At 39.3% G+C, this 18,029-nt stretch overlaps 1 protein-coding gene across 4 annotated transcripts in view; it reads right to left on the reverse strand.

Annotated features, from left to right (window-relative positions):
* Positions 1 to 18,029, reverse strand: part of CEP112 (centrosomal protein 112) — a 161,917-nt gene that overhangs the window by 100,688 nt on the left and 43,200 nt on the right. For all 4 annotated transcript variants that reach the window (XM_058038779.1, XM_058038781.1, XM_058038780.1 and 1 more), the window contains exons 17-18: positions 17,760 to 17,839; positions 2,814 to 2,949 (exon numbers count right to left, since the gene is read on the reverse strand). In XM_058038779.1, the coding sequence (XP_057894762.1) occupies positions 2,814 to 2,949; positions 17,760 to 17,839 (216 nt within the window). The remainder of the gene's footprint in view (positions 1 to 2,813; positions 2,950 to 17,759; positions 17,840 to 18,029) is intronic.

The raw sequence follows: 18,029 nt of genomic DNA on the forward strand, positions 1-18,029 counted from the left end.
GCACAATTAAAGCAAGTTTACATTAAATCAGAAAATAACTTTAAATAACTTAAAAGAGAATTATTTGGCTGCAAGTGAAGTCCTCTGAAGATAGTCATCGCCTATGAATAATGAGTCCCACAGATTCCAGCACGCAGCATCAAGGAAGCAATTTCACAACTCAATTAACAAAGGCTTTTGTATCAAAAGCACAACTGTTAGCTGTACATCAGGCATGTTTCCAAGGGAATATATATATAAATATATATATGCAACTCTGCTGCAGTGCACACTCATCAATGACTTTCAGATCTAGATCCCAACATAAGCAGTGAATAAACCGTGTCCCCAAAAAGGAAAAAGAAGTGGAGGGGTTTGAAGGACCACAAGCCCATCTGCTCCACGAAAAGAAGAAACCCATGAATTTCTGAACCACAAGCCAAGATCCTGCTTGGCCTGAGGGAGTGCTCAGTGTTCAACAGATGTCTGTGCCAATTGGCCTGGACATCCCTCCCCAGCCAGGAAGGAGGAGAAAAGGCAGCACTTGGAGTGGGAACAGCATTTTATTGCAGAGTACTCCAGCAGGAAAGGAAGGGACTGGAGCAGGAGCAGTTGGGCACATAGAAAGTGGAAAAAGAGAGCAGTGAGGAAGCAGCTCCTGAACCTCACTGCTAATCATCTGCCATTAGGAAAAGGGACTGCAATCAATGTTTTATGAACCATTTTCTTCCAGCTCCAAACTTACTCAAATTGCATATCCACGGCCATATTTTACTCAGGTTAATAAAACACAGAAAAATAACAGATCTTGTTACTGCACTAAAGGAGAGTTGTTTTGTTTTTGTTTTTTTTTTGAGAGAGAATGAAAATGTTCTAAAAAATGAAATAGTAAAAACACATGCAAAGATGCTTTAAATCTACTGGCCTCTGCAGATTGATTCGTTAGGTCACATTCATCTATTTCCAACAAAGGCTCTTGATCATTGTTTGCCAAACCCAGGAAGCCCCAGATCTACAGTACCATGACATAGCCTATGTATTATTTTAATTAGCACTGGAAAAAATGCAGATCTTGAGTTAAACACGTGCCACCCACCCACCAGTGGACATCAGGTGACTCTTAATAATCACAAGCTCGACAAAATAGGAAGCAGATGGCAAAATAAATGATATTATCACAGAGCCAAACTAAAGAATCAAATATTGATTGCGACAACTGAAAATGAACCCCATCCTACCCATCTCCATAATTAACTTTATCTCACACCAAAAATGGGTTTAGAGCCCAGTATTCCTAATGCAGATAAAAGGACAGTGTTGCTATGGCTACTGCAGTTGTTTTGTAAGTAATACATCCCACCTCAGCACAAAACACAGAATTTTCCAGTACGTTCCAATGGACTGGGGGATTTATCTCAGAGTATGTGGATGCAGAGGAATGAGAAAGGCCAAAGCCATGAAGAGAGAGCTTCAGCAGTGTCCCTTTGATGTATTTCCTTGGATTTCCTTGGTTCCTGTAGAATAGAGCCACTCAACTGCACAATATCATTTAGTATTTCTAGATTTTAACACCCCAGTTGGGAAAGAGTAAATCTCTGGCTGATTCATGGAGTACAGCAAAATTGACTTTCAAAATTTCCCAGAATGCAGCAATATTCTGAAGGAAATTTACTGACATTTTAAAATTAGTTAACTATGTTTTCCGAATTCTTTTGGATTGGTTTTCTTTGCTGAAAGTTTTTTTAAGTGAATGAATCTATTATTAGCCTTTCTAGAATTAGACAACATCCCTTTTAGATCAGAACTAGGATATTATTTTAAGTCATCATGAAGAAATTGCAGGAGGGCCACACAGTACAGAAAATGTCAGATTAAAATTGTGGGATTTGTTGTATTGCCCTCGTGGGTCTGGTTTGCCGAATACATCTTGCTTTTATAAGTTTGTTCTTGCCTTTTTTTTTTTTTTTAATTTCCAAATTCTATTATTCGCTGTCTGCATGAGTATTAAAAATAGCAGCAGTGAAGATTTTCAAAAAACTTTGCGAACAACAAAAAGGGAATTTCCTCAGTCCTAAGGCAGCACTTCCAGTCCATTCCAGCCACCCATTCCAGTCCCAGCCTGCAGCACCCTCCTGTCAGCAGCGAGGTTTGGTCAAGGCAGGTGAGGTTGGAACATGTAATCCAGAATTACAAGCTGGAGTTCTGTCTGGTAATCTCAACCACATGAGGAGTTAGGAAATATCACTTTTCTCTCCTTCTTTTTGATCACCTATTGCTTGTTCCTCCTTTCTTTCACTCCTTGGGCTGCTTTTATAAACTCCCCAGAGAGCAGTTTAACTACTGTTTGCTCCATAAGAAATTTAAGCCACTAAACTCCCTGATTTTCAGGGACAGAAAAGTGGATTTTTCCATCCTCTGCACATGACTGCCAGCAGCCACCATGGCTCTGCCCCTGTTTGGGCTCAAACTGATTACAGGAGCTCATTAATGGAAGACAGAGTCGCTGGGAAAAGAGTAGGAAGAGCCACATTTAAGTGGGAAACGACAAGCGTTGTTCCATAGGGTGTATAAACTAACCCTTTATACTCTCACTCCTGAAAAATCCCTAATCAGTATCATAACTGCAGATATCTTTATAACAATGACAATTCTGGCTTTGTCAGAAAGATGAAACACCCGCCACCATCCCTTTCTGACTCGCCGCAAAGACACTACATTGTGAAAGATTTTGATGTGGCACTCTCAAGTGGAGCATGTTTCTGGCATTATAAGATCAGAATCCGCTATCCCACTGCGCCAGAGTTTCAGAAAGGCTGGCATTGTGACCTCCTCACCCGCTGTTTCATTTCTGCAGAGTCTTTCTCTGAGTTCAGCTCCACCTGCCGCTTAAACTCCTCCAGGGCAGCGCCTGCCTGCTGGGCCTGCAGCCTCTGTACCTCCGTCACCCGCCTCAGCTGCTCCTCCTTCTCCCTAGAAAGTCACAGAAAATTTTCAGAGTTCAAGTATCAAATAAAAGAACAAGTGTGCTGGTGTAAAAGAGAGGCCTTTAACCCGATCAGTTTAAAATAGTATTCAGATTTCAATTTCCTGTCCCAGCTTCTGCCCAACTTCCCTTTGCAGGGCTTTGAAGAAGGCGATGCGAGGCCGGAGTTATTTTCGCTTTCTCCGATTGAATTTCACACGCCCAAACACGGTGTCCACAGCTCACAACAAAACCTCCACCTTCAAAGCTTCCCTTCCCTTCAATGGCTCTCTACCCACTGTAGAACCCCTTTTATTAATCTCATCTAATTAATAAATTTAATAATAGTAACAATGAATAAATACTAACAAATTAGATTTCATTAAATTAGATTTAACGCCCCCCAATGCTTAAACAAAACTCTTTTTAGCATGATTGCCTTTCCAGATTAAAAAAAAAAAAAAAAACCAAAAAAAAAACCAAGAAAATTATCCCAGTGCCATCTTTGCTCAGACAAGGTGCAGGATTATTCCCTGCTTGTCATAAATCAAAATGCAAAGCAGGGCAATGCCTGACAGGTGGCTCCTTCTTAATCTATTAGAAAGCCATAATGCTGTGATGTTATTCAGCCTCTACAGTAATGACAGATGTTAAATCTCTGTGCAAAGATATTTCATATCAACAGCCTACACTATTTGACATATTAAACCTGATACATCTAGAGAAACCAGGCTGGGTTTCCTCAGACTGGATGGTACATCAATAGTAATGTTTCTGTAATATTTTATGTACATTCACATATATTAAAAGATACACATGAAAAGATGGAGGCATTCACTATATTGACACAACAGAGAGAAAAATTCAGATAAGTTATAAATATTTCAGATGTGAGTACTCAAATATTACCAACTTTTATTAACTTGTTACTGGTTTTGTTATTAACTTTTTGTGACGTGTTCCAGCTCCCACCGGTCAGCAGAGCTGCCTGACTTTGTGCTCAGACACTGGAGAACACGATGGTGGCATCCAGGGACAAAGCTGGCTCCACCCATGGCTTGTAACAGAAGACACATTCACACAGACCTGGGGCTGACATTTTCATTTTGCAGGCAGAGGAAGTACCTCCCGATAAATTTCCCATTTTGACAGGAATTATTTCCATATAAAACAAAGAATCTGACACGTAAGAGACGGAAAAGCCCAGTTAATTCATCTCATCTGTCACCTTGCCAGCCCTGGAGGAGCTGCTGCAGCACTGAGAGAGCCTTTCAGAGAGGTCAGGAAGCTGCCAAGCCCAAAGTTACAGTATTCACATCCTCTTCTGTGGTTTGCAGGCCAGACTTTGACAATAGGACAAAGAACATAATCCTACATCTTCACAAAGAGGCTGTTTGCAGTGCAGGAGAGCAGGGTAATTCCATTAGCAAAGAGATCAAAGAAATGCCACAAGCCCTGAGTCAGTACATTGCTGTTTACTTCTAGAGGTTCTTTTCATGATGTATATTAAAAAAAAAAAAAAAAAAAAAAAAAAGATTTTATTTTGGCTTCTCACTCACAGCTGATGGAATAATTGGGAATAGGGAGACTGCTCCTCTCCTTACAGAAAAAGGAAAATGCCTTTTTTCACCAGCAGAAACTGGAGAAAATGGAACAAAACTCTGTACCACAGTTTTGGTGATGATTATTTTGGGGTTTTGGTTTTGTGTTCTTAGAATACCTGGGCAAATTATCTTCAAATTTGCTAGAGAGCATCCACCACCCCTCCAGATATATTTTATTTCCACAGCCTCACTGATTCCATTTCCCACACTCCTTTTAGGGGGGAGCACATCTGTGTCAATCTAAGCCATCACATTCTCCATACATTTATGAGACAATAACAATTATTCAGCAAAAATCATCACTACCAAAATAAACATTTCTTTCCCCATCTAAACTCAGATGGCAAAATACCATTTAGGGTTTAAATTCCTCCCACAGAGGATCCAAAGGACACAAATCCCACGTACAAAACTCCTCGCCATTCCTCAGAATGGGCACACCAGTGACACCTCCAGAGCTCAGAGTGATGGGAGCTGTCTGATGGATCAGTTTTCCATCTGCTCCTGCTGTTTGGCTCAGTTATCCCCCAAATCCCACGTTCCAGGGAGCTGCTGAATACAGACATTTTTAATTTTACAGCTGTTTGACACTGAACTACATTAAGCACATTAGTCCCCTCTCCCAGAACAAAATCTACCTCAGAAAGAAAAATATAAAGAGCTCTGCCCACATTTGTTACCTTGGAGAGACCATGGGGAGGGGAAAACGTCCCCTTCTCCTCCCAAAGATCCAATAATTCAAAAATGAGCCCTGGATAACAAATCCCTCTCCCTGCAAAACACATCTAATAATTCCACTCCACACTGGAATCAAACCCAAAACTCAAAGCTTATTCAAACCCATCCACACTGCCAAGTGTCACAAGACACTGGGACGGCAGCTTTGGTCCAGTCAGATGGAAACACAACAAATCTAAACTTAAAAGGGCAAGACATCAGGCCTTGTGCTCATAGTGAGGCTCCAAATTTATGCATCTTCTTCCTCAGGAAGACATTTTTATTTTGAGATATTATGATGTAAACTTCCAGGAATGTGGTTTTTATGCACCTTCCTTTCTTTTAAGGACTTAATCCCATGAATAAATGCAACATCTCATTATAAGCAGGAAAAAAACTTCATTTTTAAGGATGTGGGAGCCAGCAGTCTCTATTTTTTGTGCAGTTGAGATTTGTACAGAAGCTTAGAAAACCTGTACAACAATGGCCCTCGGTTCACAAATATAAGAAAAGCTTCACTTTTTTTCCCAAGACACTGAGCAATGTGCCTTGCATGAAGCACTAAAATATTCACTTTGAAGATTATTTTTTTTTCAGTTGGACTAGTTGTGGGGCCCAGTACAATACAATTACATCACTTAAATCCCCTAAAGCTGAGCCGGCCTGAATATAAAAACAGGGTGAATTTACTCTTTGCCCCCAATTTAAAAAGCAGCAAATTCCTTTTGTTTCAGTGTATAAAGGACATGGCAATGGAATGAGGAGTCTTACACAGCACAAATCATCTCAGGGAAAGTTGACTGTGAAGTCCAGAATTTCAATTTCAGAAATCAGGACCCTGACGTGCGCTGATGAGAAATACAAATATTTTATGTGCTTCCTCTTCATGCTTAATCATAAATATTTGTCTTGCTATGTAAAATGTCTTCCAAGATGTAACAACTAAACACAGTGAGACTTTACAGCACTAAGGAAACACAGGGAAATTCAGGGGTCAACAGGAAAGGATAATTAAGTTTGGGATGTCCCACAAATGTTGGATGAACCAACACCTTCCTGGAGGGCTCCCAAAATTCCCTGAACAACAGCACAGGGAGCAGGAGATGCACCTGGCTGGGTCTCAGCCTGATCAAGAAATGAAAACCCTTCAGACACGAAATGCCAGCACACACTGAGCAATGTACCCCAAAGGCTGCACAGGGACAGAGTTTCACATCCCAGCAGCAAATCCACCCAAGCTCCCTGTGTGTCATGCAGAGAGATTTTCAGGGGAAAATAGTAATAGGCTGTGAAATTCCTCATGTTTTCTTATAAAATTATACCAGGTTTTAATGCACAAATAGGCAAATTCTTCTCCAGGTTTTCAAAACCTGCTGGCAGCACAGCCATAGAATCCCAGCTGTACTGGAGAACAGCAGCAGAGCAAGGAATTTCTCTAAGGATGTATTTTGGCACTGAATAAGCTTCTGAAATTTAAATTCTGATGGACTCCACAAGAGGGAGAGCCTCCATGCCTTGTCTAAGTCTCTCTGATGTTGTTATGACTCTGGGTTTATGCCTGCAGACAAACAGGAATCCCAGAATATTTTGAGTTGGTTTCGAGTCCAACTCCCTCCTTCTCACAGGGCTACTTAAAACTAAACCACCAAAACTCAAATCATCACAGGGCTGCTTAAAACCAAATCAAATGACTGAGAGAAGGCTGAGGTATGGGAAAAGCAGAGTCATGGCTGAGCCTGCAGCCCCATTGCTGCTGCTGCTGGGCAAGGCCAGGCTGTGCTGGCCACATTACACACACTCTAATCCTGTGTACTCAGATTTGCTGTATTCACACAGGTCTTCACCCATTCCTCCCTCTCCATCCTAAATATTGCTGCTTTTGAGGGAAAACTGCTTTGCTCCCCACCAAACTGCAAACTGTTCACTTGCTGGAACGCAGCTGAAGAAGGACACTGCTATTTCTACACAGCCTTCCTTTTTATTTAGTGTCACAAGAAACAGAAAATTGAGTCTCACTAATATATGCTGGAAAAAAAAAAATCAGTTATCACCACTCATGTAATTCATTTAGATTAAAAAAAAAAAACCGAAAAAACCCCTATATAAACACATTTCCAAAGGAAAGCACAGTTTCTTATATAATACACAGCAAACTGTGTAGCTGAAAACACGAACTGCATCAAAACATACCCAAATTTCCCCTGCAAACCAAAATTCAGGAATTTCACCTTAGTATCTTCAGTGTTGACAGATCTGAGGACCCATCCAGTGTACAGACACATACATTTGACTTCATAAAGGGAAATTTAAGCAGACCCACGATCCTGCTCCTGTTCTCAGAGAGTCCCTCACATGGAGATGCTCCAGTACTGCCACGACTCCACAAAACTGCAGCAGTTTAATTAATTAATTAAATTTATAGCCAAATGCAAGACCCATGCTACCATTTTTTAGTGCCACAACCAGCAAAAACCACTCCCTGCCACAGCCCCTCTGAGCTAATAGCATGCAGCCATGCCACTACATAAATAATGTATTCAGGCCTAAAATGCCACATATCTGTAAAGGAAGGGGTTAATGGGTTAATAACTACACAAAAATGCTTCAGTAGCAATGCCAAATCTGTGAAATACACAAAAATCAATTTTGTTTTTCCTGCTTTGTTTTAACGCACAGTGAGAGCTCAGGAACAGCTTTGGGCTGACTGGAGCATCCCTGAGCAGGGCTGGGATTCCCACAGCCAAGGAGCAACAAAACCAGGGCTCTCCTGCCATGGCAGCCCCAAACACACATGGAATCTGTGCAGAACACTTCTTCTTTTTGGTGTGGAGAGGAAGAGAGACAGTGTGAAGTCATCCAAGTGGAATGATAACTAAACCAAAGCCAGATCAAAGGAGCCGAGAAGAAAGACTGAAATGTGAAGCTGAAATATTTATTGCCTTCAAAACATCACCCCTATCCTGTCCCTGGGCACGTTAATATTTGGGAGTTGTTAGAAAGCATTCTAACTTGTTTTATCTTTTCAAAGAAATAAAGCCAAAAATATAAAGGCAAGAAATAAATATAAAGTGTTCCCCAATTTTAAGAATAAGATGAGCTTGTCTTTATGAGAAAAAGCATAAATCCACTTATAAATTGTTTACAGTTTGCATAATTTGAGATGTCAACATCAAAAAGCTGGTCTGCATTCCTTCAAGTAAGCTCCAACAATGGAATATATTTACAATACAATTATTGTTTTAAACTATATACTTATGTTTTAAATAAATCATGAGATAACATTAACAAACTAAATCACTCCTTAAAGCCATTAATGAATTTGGAGCAAATAATACTCCACGTGTGCAGCATCACACTGAAATAAGAATAATGCATTACACTAAAAATTAATGGCTCACAAATTGGGCAGGCATTGGTTAAACACACTAATAATTATTATAACTATTTCTCATTACAATAATGACAGGGCCCTGTTGTGCTAGGTGCTGTGCAAACAGAATAAAGCAGCAATTGCCAAATGATGAATGTGATGTGGGTTAAAAGGCTGGGCAAGCGTTGTAAATGTGGCTGGAAAGGAAAACTTGATAATTTTGCTCCAGACTGCAGAAAGTGTCTCCAAGATTTAGATCCACCACACATATGAGAGAGCACAGAGGCTCAGTTATCAGGGGAGGAGGATTAGAACAGAGATTAAATAGTCACGGCTTTCCCATGCTGAGAGCACAGCTAAACCCCAACAAGGACAACACAGAGGGGAGAATCAGAGAGACAGGTGTAGATAATGCCTTAGAAAAGGGGAGACAAGTCTGTCATTAAAAGGTGGCCCAGAAAGCCAGAACAGACAGCAAAGAGATTCATGAGGTACCCAAAGAAGAGGAGCAGGGAAGGCAAAGATGGAGATCAGAGAACGGCGCTGTGGCACTGAGAGCTGGGGGATGGATAAAATAAACCATCCAAGGACAAACTATGTGAGAAATCAGCAGGCACAGGACAGAGCCAGGCAAGGAGAATCACTTCACACCAACAAAGCACAGCCCAGGCTGGGTGAAGAGTGACACAGCCAACAGTGGTTGGCAAACCAAAGATGCTGAGGATGAACTGCCAGGATTGAGATTGTTAAGGAGGTACAAGGGCTCAGAATTCATCCTGTCATTCTACTGACTTAAGGTAACTCATTTTATGGCTAAAATAATTGGTTAGTTCAGGATTCAGAGTAATAATATTCATGTTGTAGTAGATAATAAAGATATTTAATTCTGGGGAACCATGAGTGTCTACTTGGCTCATTGATTTCTTCTTTCCAAGAGGACATGGATCATCAAAATTTCTTTTCCTTTAAAGTACTGTTTGAATTATCAGCTTCAACTCCTCCATGAAGGTTGGTTGTACTGTAGATGAAGCTGAAGGAAAGTTGTACAAAGTACATAAAAACTAAAAGCAAAATTAAGATTATCAAATGTAATTGAAGTAGAGAGATCACAACCATCAAGCAACAATAAGCAACAAATTTTTTCCTTGTGATGTTTTGTAGATGGTTTCTAAGTGACTCAAAGGAGGTGACAGCCTGAAACATTTCATGCTTTTTAACAACAAGTTAATTGAATTCAATCATCTGTACAACTTTCTTTAGCCAACTGAAAGCTTTTCTCATTTCATCAATGTTTCGGGCATTGTATAATCTTGAAATGAGAAGAGAAATAAGAAATCTGAAAAATACACTGATGTGAGAGGGAAGCCTTTGGAGTAACAAAGGAACAATTCTGCCATTAGTGTTGATTATTTGTATTTTCATTTAGTCAATGTGATTGTGATAGTCCTTAACTACATTAATTATTAGAATAGCAATTTACAGCAATTAATGAAGTGCTACAGCATGACACAGCCATGCTCTTCACCTGACAAGGCAATACTTTTAATTTCATAAGCTGTGTGCCATATCAAACCAGTTTCACAGTTGTTATCACTAAAAAGATGTCTTGTGATATCTCTATAACCATCTTGAGGGACATAACAGTCCCAGAGCCAAGGATTAAAAATCAACTGTTACATTTTTTTTGGTACAACTGGAGCCTTCCTTTCAATACATATTTCATTATTGCCAGTAGGTCTCCAGAGAAACGGGGGGAAAGAAAATGAAAGGCTGTAAATAGTTAATAGAACACTTTATTTTTGCTTTTAAGTGAGACTATTAAACAAAGCTACCATATTTTGGAGCCCTCTGTTCTTGCTCCACGTTGTGGCCCCTAGAGCGAGGGTTAGGGAATGTTTACAATATGCTGGAAACTTTGACTGGCTTTGCTCTAAAAGGTTTCAGATGCTCAAGCACAGCACCAAGTGGAGAACAGCTGCTTGGTTTTCCACTGATTCTTAAAGGAGAAAAAAAAGGAAGGAAAAAAAAAATCCCAAACCAAAACCCAGCCTACCAAAAAAACACACACAGTTTTAAAGAGTAAAACTAGATCCCAGCTCCTCAGCCCCATCACATTCCCACTGTCTCTAAATCACAGACGTGGCTTTTTCCATCATATTGCAATGGCTGCAACGAGACAGGCCTCAACATTTTAATAAAAGAAAATGATGAACACAAAGAACATGAGTATAAACCCTTAACAATGCTCTTTTATTGCAACACTTGGAATTAAAGACAATGCCTGCTCATATTCCTTTAATTATTTCCGGCTCTAAATAGTAATGGCTTTTCCATTCTGACAAGAATCCTCTCCACACACAAATACTTCATTTTCAAGGAAAAATGGAATTAACTGCAGGAAAACAGCTACACTTAAGCAATTACCCTGAAAATAATAACAACAACAACAAGCAATTACTCAGAATTTGGATTCAACTTGGAGGAGCAAGGAAGGAAGAAAGAAATGAAAAATTAACTTGTGGTTAAAGCTATCACTCCCTTTATTTATTTATTTATCATTGCATTGATGATTCTCAGGCTGTTGTGCTTTGCTGTGTGCAGTGGCATTTCTGACACACACCACCCCAAGAAGCCAATACAAGAGGATTTGAAGGAGCAGCTGTTTAAATATAAAGTTCTCAAAGGGCTTGGTAGAATCAAATTCTCAAGATCCACTGTAAATCACAGCTTTTTTTTCAAATTATAACTTCTGTATATTTTGAAAAGCCTAAACTTTACTTCTTTTCAAAATGCTGAGCTCTAACAATTATGCAAATGTAAATTGGAAACAAACGAATTTATTTCCATTGCTATTTATTCTACATCCTTCTGCCAGCTCTCTTCACATGTTTATTTTTCCTTGCCTTCTTCTGTTTCCCTCTTTATTGGGTCAGCAGCAGATTGTTCACCACTTATTTCTCTCAAATCCATGTCCCCTCACCTTTACACTGTTCCTTTTGTGGTATTACAGAGAGAAGAAAAATTTAACAAACACCATGGGAATATTGCAAGATATAAGCAATCTTAAGGACTAAAAGACCCTTACATAAAACTTCCTAAAGTTTGATGCATTTTTAGGTACTTCTGAATAAAGCAAGGAGAGCTTTTCACATCAAACAAGCCCAAGTCTTCTCTTTGTGCATCAAAGAGAACCACACAATGAAAAATGAGTCATTATTCAGCCACAGCTGTAGGAAAAGATTCTGTAAAGGATTCTGTAAAGGATAACCTCACCCTCTGCCCATTTTTGCCTTGTTCCCATTTCACCAGTGCAGGTGAACTGGGAAAGCCCAGGCAGAACCAACACAGGCAGGATCAGAACAGCAAAACCTTCATAAAATACTCAGGGCATGAAAAAACCTCAATAAAATGCTCAGGATGAAAACACAATGTCATAAACTAAGATCATCCCACTGCACCAGAGCTCAGAACAGATGGGGCCTTGCGGAAATCAGAATGAGAGAAATGGGAATTTCCTGACCCTCGGTGTTGCTGCCATCCAGGCATTCCCTGTCACAGTCTGAGGCTCCAGGACAGTGCTAATTTCATTTCAACTTCTGCTTTTAGCAAGGCTGAGCTCAAAGCCACCCTCTGAAGGCTTTACAGGTGTCAATACCAAGTTTAGAACCACAGGAGAAGCCTGAGAATAGCTCCAGCTCTGTGGATCTGACTCAGTGTCACTAAGGAATGACCCAGAATAACCAAATGACTGCAAAGCACACCAGGAGATGACAAGTGAATAAAGAAATGACTGAATAAAGTAATTTCTTTTTGAATAAAGAAATGACTGAAGTTTCAAGAAGAGTAACTGGTACCAACAAAAAAGTATTTCCTTCCCTAAAGAGCATTTTTTTCCACCTTGATTTAGGAAATATGAATGCTAACACATTTGTATCAGAAATTTTCTGTGAGGCAAAACCTTGTAGCAGAAATAACTGTGCTACACACAAAACCTGAAATTTAAAATATGAGCGAGTACCACTGAACACCTGAGAAAATCCCCAGAAATAGCAGCCCAGCATAGGGAAGCACAGAGCATTGCTCTCACACTGGAACAACAAAAAGCAGTGGGAAAAGCTTTTTTAAGTCTGCAGTGAGGAAACTCCATGGCACCATCTCCAATGAGGTGAGAAATTAACTTCTTCTCCTTGACTGCCATGTCAGAAACCACATGAACACAAGAATGTGCATGTACACAGGTATATATGAGAAAAGAAAGGCAAATCATTTCCATTTCTGCATTTTACTGAATACCTGCAGGCACCAGCAGGTATTCAGTAAAGTGAATAATTTTAATTTTTCTGCAAAAAATCCACACCACATGATGATTGGAAAGCTTTGGTCTAGCCACCTAAAACAAACCCCAAAATGCTGTGAGAGCTGTCTGTGTGTGCTTTAAAAACTGCTCTGAAAACTATCGGGAAAATCTGCTAATGGACAGGAGTGGCTTTACTGGTTTCTAGAAAGTTTAGCAGTTTAGCCCCTCTTTCTTCCCCAGAATTTTAAACAAGTTCAGACAAGGGGTAGAAAGCCATGGAAAAAAAAAAGAGGTGTTGGGAGCTCCTTATGTAAACAAATAATTTTATTAAGTGAGTCAGAATGAAGCAGCTGCTCAGCATTTGCTCTGTATCATCCCCACTCTCAAAGTGCTGAGATTTGGCTCCACAGACAGACACAGACAGACTTGAAAAATAAAAAAGGCAAAGAGTGAGAGGGAGAAGGTTGTGGAGCACTGGAGTGGAGATGTGCAGGCATTCCTTGAAGCTGCAGTGTGTAACTACAGCATCTGCACCTGTACAGGGGGATTGAATCTCATTTCATTTCATTTCTCCTAATGTCGCTTCTTAAAATTTGTTTCCTTCACACACTACATATTTGAAGAGGAAATCTGTACTTCAGGAGAATATGAAAATGTTATTTGTGCATGAGGCAAGCAAAGCAAAAAGCATTAAATCAGATGCCAAAATTCTCTCCAGTACCTCTCCAGTACATGAGAACTGCCACAACCTTTATCCTGAAGACATCAACGTGGTCTGCACTCCCCATGAGGGTGACGGAGGATCACAGCCTCAAACTGTTCAGGATGTTTATAATTTAGTCCAAAATCTCTCAATTTCAAGAATGACGAATTTTATGTGTCTGTGCAGCCCCAAAGGTGAGATCCCTGTCCCTGGCAGTGCCCAAGGCCAGGCTGGAGCACTGGGACACTGGAAGGTGTCCCTGCCATGGCAGGGGTGGGGTGGCATGGGTTTTAAGGTCCCTTCCAACTCAAACTATTCTGGGATTCTTTCATGACTCTGTCAAAACCAAACCACCTCAAAACTGAGCTGGTGTTGTGGTTGTAATCTTCAATAAAATGGGGAATATTTCCCTACAGTAAATCTATGTTTCTCATAGTAAACTAAAAGTACTGAACAATCTGCTACCAAAATATAAGCAGAGGGAAATAAATATATTGAATGAATAAACATCCAAATTCCAGAGAAGAAAACACAAGAGATGGTGCTGAGAGCTGTTTAACAATATTCTATAAAGTCAGGCAAAGCTTTTCTTTCTCTTCCATGCAATTTCTTCAGCAGCAACTGGGCACAGATTTTTTTCCCCCTCATTTACTTTCTGTTTCATTCTACTCAGTTTTTACTGTGACAAATTGTATACCTCCATTTCCTACTCCTCTTCTTACTGTGTGAGATAAGAACAGCAGAGATTCAGCCTATTTGCAACCCACTCTCATGACACATTTTCTGCAACCAAACCACAGGGATTAGAGGAACAACCTTTCCCCCCAAGTAATTACAGAGAAGCTTTTCAAGAAAACTTTGTTCTCATAGAAATGCCATTTAAAGGACATTCTAGAAAAGCCCTTGCAGCACTTCTCAGAGGGACTTTTGCTATTAAGCAACGCCTGTGACATGCGCTGCAGAAGTAAATATAAATTTTATATCTACAAGTCACCACCACGAGTCAGGAGTGTTGGAGCAATTCTTTTGCAAAAGGTTTGCTTTTGACAGATATTTCTACCATGAACTTCAGAAGAAGAAAAAAACCTCCTGTAAACTACATAAACCCCTATTCTGTACTGAAACTGTGGCAATACTGGGGTTTTTTTTTATTTTTGAAGTGAAAGACACTTTCAGAAATGTGGATTTTACTATTCCAAACAATGCCTCAAATCACTTTCATTCTGCATCAGTGTGGAAATGTTTGAAACAGCAGCAGCACTGTTTGCTGTCACAGCACTGGGAAAATAATGATAATAATAACAAAAATCCCCTAAAATGCCTGCCACTTCCCTCTCTGTGTGCCTGCAGCTCAGCAGCTACTCTAGATATAATCCTGTGGCCATTTCACAATCAAAGTGCACTCAGATCAAAGTAGTTTATGAGGAATCACTGATGCACCTACTGGGTTCTGAGTTACAATTCCACGAGGCATCATTTCTGTGGAAGATGCTGAACTGTATTTTCACCCACCTCATGCAAGAAAAGGTTGTTTTCTAAAGATTTACTGGCTCTGCCTGAGCTTGGAGTTAGTTAAATTCATTCTGCAAGTATTTAAAGAAATTCAGCAAACTGAAGCATTTTTACATACGATATTGGATTTTATGGACTCTTATTAATAGGAAAGGATTGCTAAAAAGAATAATTCTTGCAAAAGAATTCAAAAATCTTCAAAATGGAAAAAAAAAAAAGCCATAAGGAAGCCATCCATTTCTGCCACAATAAATACCACTGCTCCTTATCTATTTCCTACTTGTATATCATATAAAAGCACATATATGAAAAATCTCAATATTGCCAAGACACAGTGGAGCTAAATGAATGGTGTGAACTGCAGAAAGCCCAGCAGGACTGGCAGCTCCTCTGTCCTGGGCACGTGAGTCTGCTCCAGCCCTGGTCAGAAATGCAGAGTCAGAGCCAGAGCCAGAATCCCACCCAGCAGAATGTGAGCTGGGCACTGCATTTCTGCAAATATCATCATTTTAGGATCCTAAATCCAACCCCATGGATCTGCCAACTTCTGCCTCCAGCCAGCCAAAACCACAGTAGAAAGCTAATTTTTATTTCTATTCAATTACTAATTAGCATTAATAATTCCATTATTAATCTTAAAATTAGCCTCAAACCCCTGCTATAAAACAATCAAAAGAGCAGTTTTATTAGAGTAAACCATCTCCAGAATTAAACATTTCTCATTTCAATTGGGAGAGGTATATATTAGAAATCTCTACATTATTTTCAACAACCTGAATCAAAAAAAAAAAAGAAATTAAATGAAAAGAAAGAACTCAAGAGAAACCAAGTGCCATAGATATTGAAGTGACCCTGGGAAAAATACAATATCAAAGAATATTTTCACTTAGAGGGGACCCACAGGAACAGCAGCAGCTTGTACTAGGAGAGACTTAGAAAACCATATGGGCACATATAGGTATATACATACAGAACCATACAGGTATTGATCTATAATTAATTGCCCCACTTGCTGTGGGGGAAACAGATGATTTTTAGCCTTTGAACAGCCCCCAGGGCTCTCCAATCCCAGGAGCTGACCCAAGCCCAGTTTTGGCCAAAGATTGACCCACAGGAAATACAAGGCTGGCACTGAGCCCTACCAACACTGCTTTAATTCATGGCCCTTGGAGCATCACCAGCACTTTAAAATTGAATCTTTCAAATCCTGACTCCAACTCCAAGCTACACCTAAGCTTGAACACAGCCAAGGAATATCTGAAATAACTGAGGATGTCCTCAGCTCCTCAGTTCCAAATCCCCAGCAGCTCCCAGGTCCTGCCTGGAGAGAATTCCCTCTGCACCCACGTGGGGACCAACCCTGCAAAGCCAGACTGGTTTTATTAACATAAGTAAGTGCAAACTGACACGTTATTTGAAAGATGTGGAAGAAAATTAATGCGGCTTCATTATCAACAAATCAGATGGTAAAATACGAAAAGATTAAGTGCAGTTGATAACAGTTCAACCTCCCCAAAATTATAAATAATAGCCAATGTAAAGAATTCAAAGATTAAAAGCTGGAGTTTTTATTAATGTCTGCAGTGATTTAAGATAGTCTCTATTTATGCCAAATACCTCAGAGATTATAGAAATAAAGAAATACAGACTTCAGCCCTGTCACTTTTATGGAATGAAAGTATCTTTACTTGCCTCTCCCAGCCTAGATAAGGTACATTGTGATATTAAACTGAATACTTTCAACAAATAACTTCTGGTTTGTTTCAGAATAATCTGTTTCCCCTAGAAATTACTTCCACAGCTTTGACTTTTAACTGGATTAACACATGGAAAGAATAATTTACACAATCAAAAATGGAAGGAGCAAGCAAGAGTTGATCTTGTCCTATGTGCATCTGCTGTACATAAACCACTCCCTTGCTCAGAAAACATCAAACTTGGTGCATCCTGATTGTTCATGGACAGAGTCAGCAAAAAAACCTGTTCCAAGTTAGTTAAGGAAAACTGGTTTTGCTACAGAGCATTTCTCCCAGCTTTAGATCCACATGAAGAACAAACACTCCCACAAAGAAGAGTTGTACCAAAGAGAGAAAACTCTGCATTAGACTTGCAATTTGTGGATATTAAACATAAAATATAAAATCAGGAGCATCATTTACTAAATTAAAATATATTTTAAGTATATTTTAAATATATTTTTAATATATTTTAACACACCTTTCAAATTTATTCCATTTTCTAGAAGAGCCCAAAGCAACAAGACTTTAGTTTTTATTATTTGCTTCCTATGAATTAACTGAATTGAACCTGGGCCCATTTATTTGAGAGGGCAAGACCAGCTGACATCATTAACTCTATTTATTTTAATAATTCTCATTAATTATATTTTATTCCTACCACTTAAATGTCAACAAATTTGGGTGAGTTGGTTCTTACTTTGGCTTTTTCACTTTTCTGGTTGATTAGAACTCTGAAGGTGCAGCTTTAAAACAGGAAAAAACTATAGGAGGGCAGTTAGATGAGATAAAGCATAAGTTTATTTAATAAACAAATATAAATAAATAAATATTTTAAAATACCAGGGGTGGTTCAAGAATTATTGCACATTCACTTACCTCAGAACCTGTTCCAAGTGGCAAATTTTCTTTTGAGCATTCCCCTTTTCTTTATCCAGATCATTCTTAATGCCATTAATCTGCCATTTAAAGAAAAAAACACCAAATATTTTAGCCAAAACAGTGTCTGAGTTAAAATAATTCAATGTTATTTTAAATTCTAAAAGCTATTTATTTGCATGTTCCTTTTCCACTGATCCAGACAAACATCCAGGGATTTCTAAAATCATGTGAAATGCAAAAGCAGAGATTAACAGAGAGATGAAATAT

Source organism: Melospiza georgiana, chromosome 21, assembly GCF_028018845.1.
Source record: "Melospiza georgiana isolate bMelGeo1 chromosome 21, bMelGeo1.pri, whole genome shotgun sequence".
Lineage (NCBI taxonomy): Eukaryota > Metazoa > Chordata > Aves > Passeriformes > Passerellidae > Melospiza > Melospiza georgiana.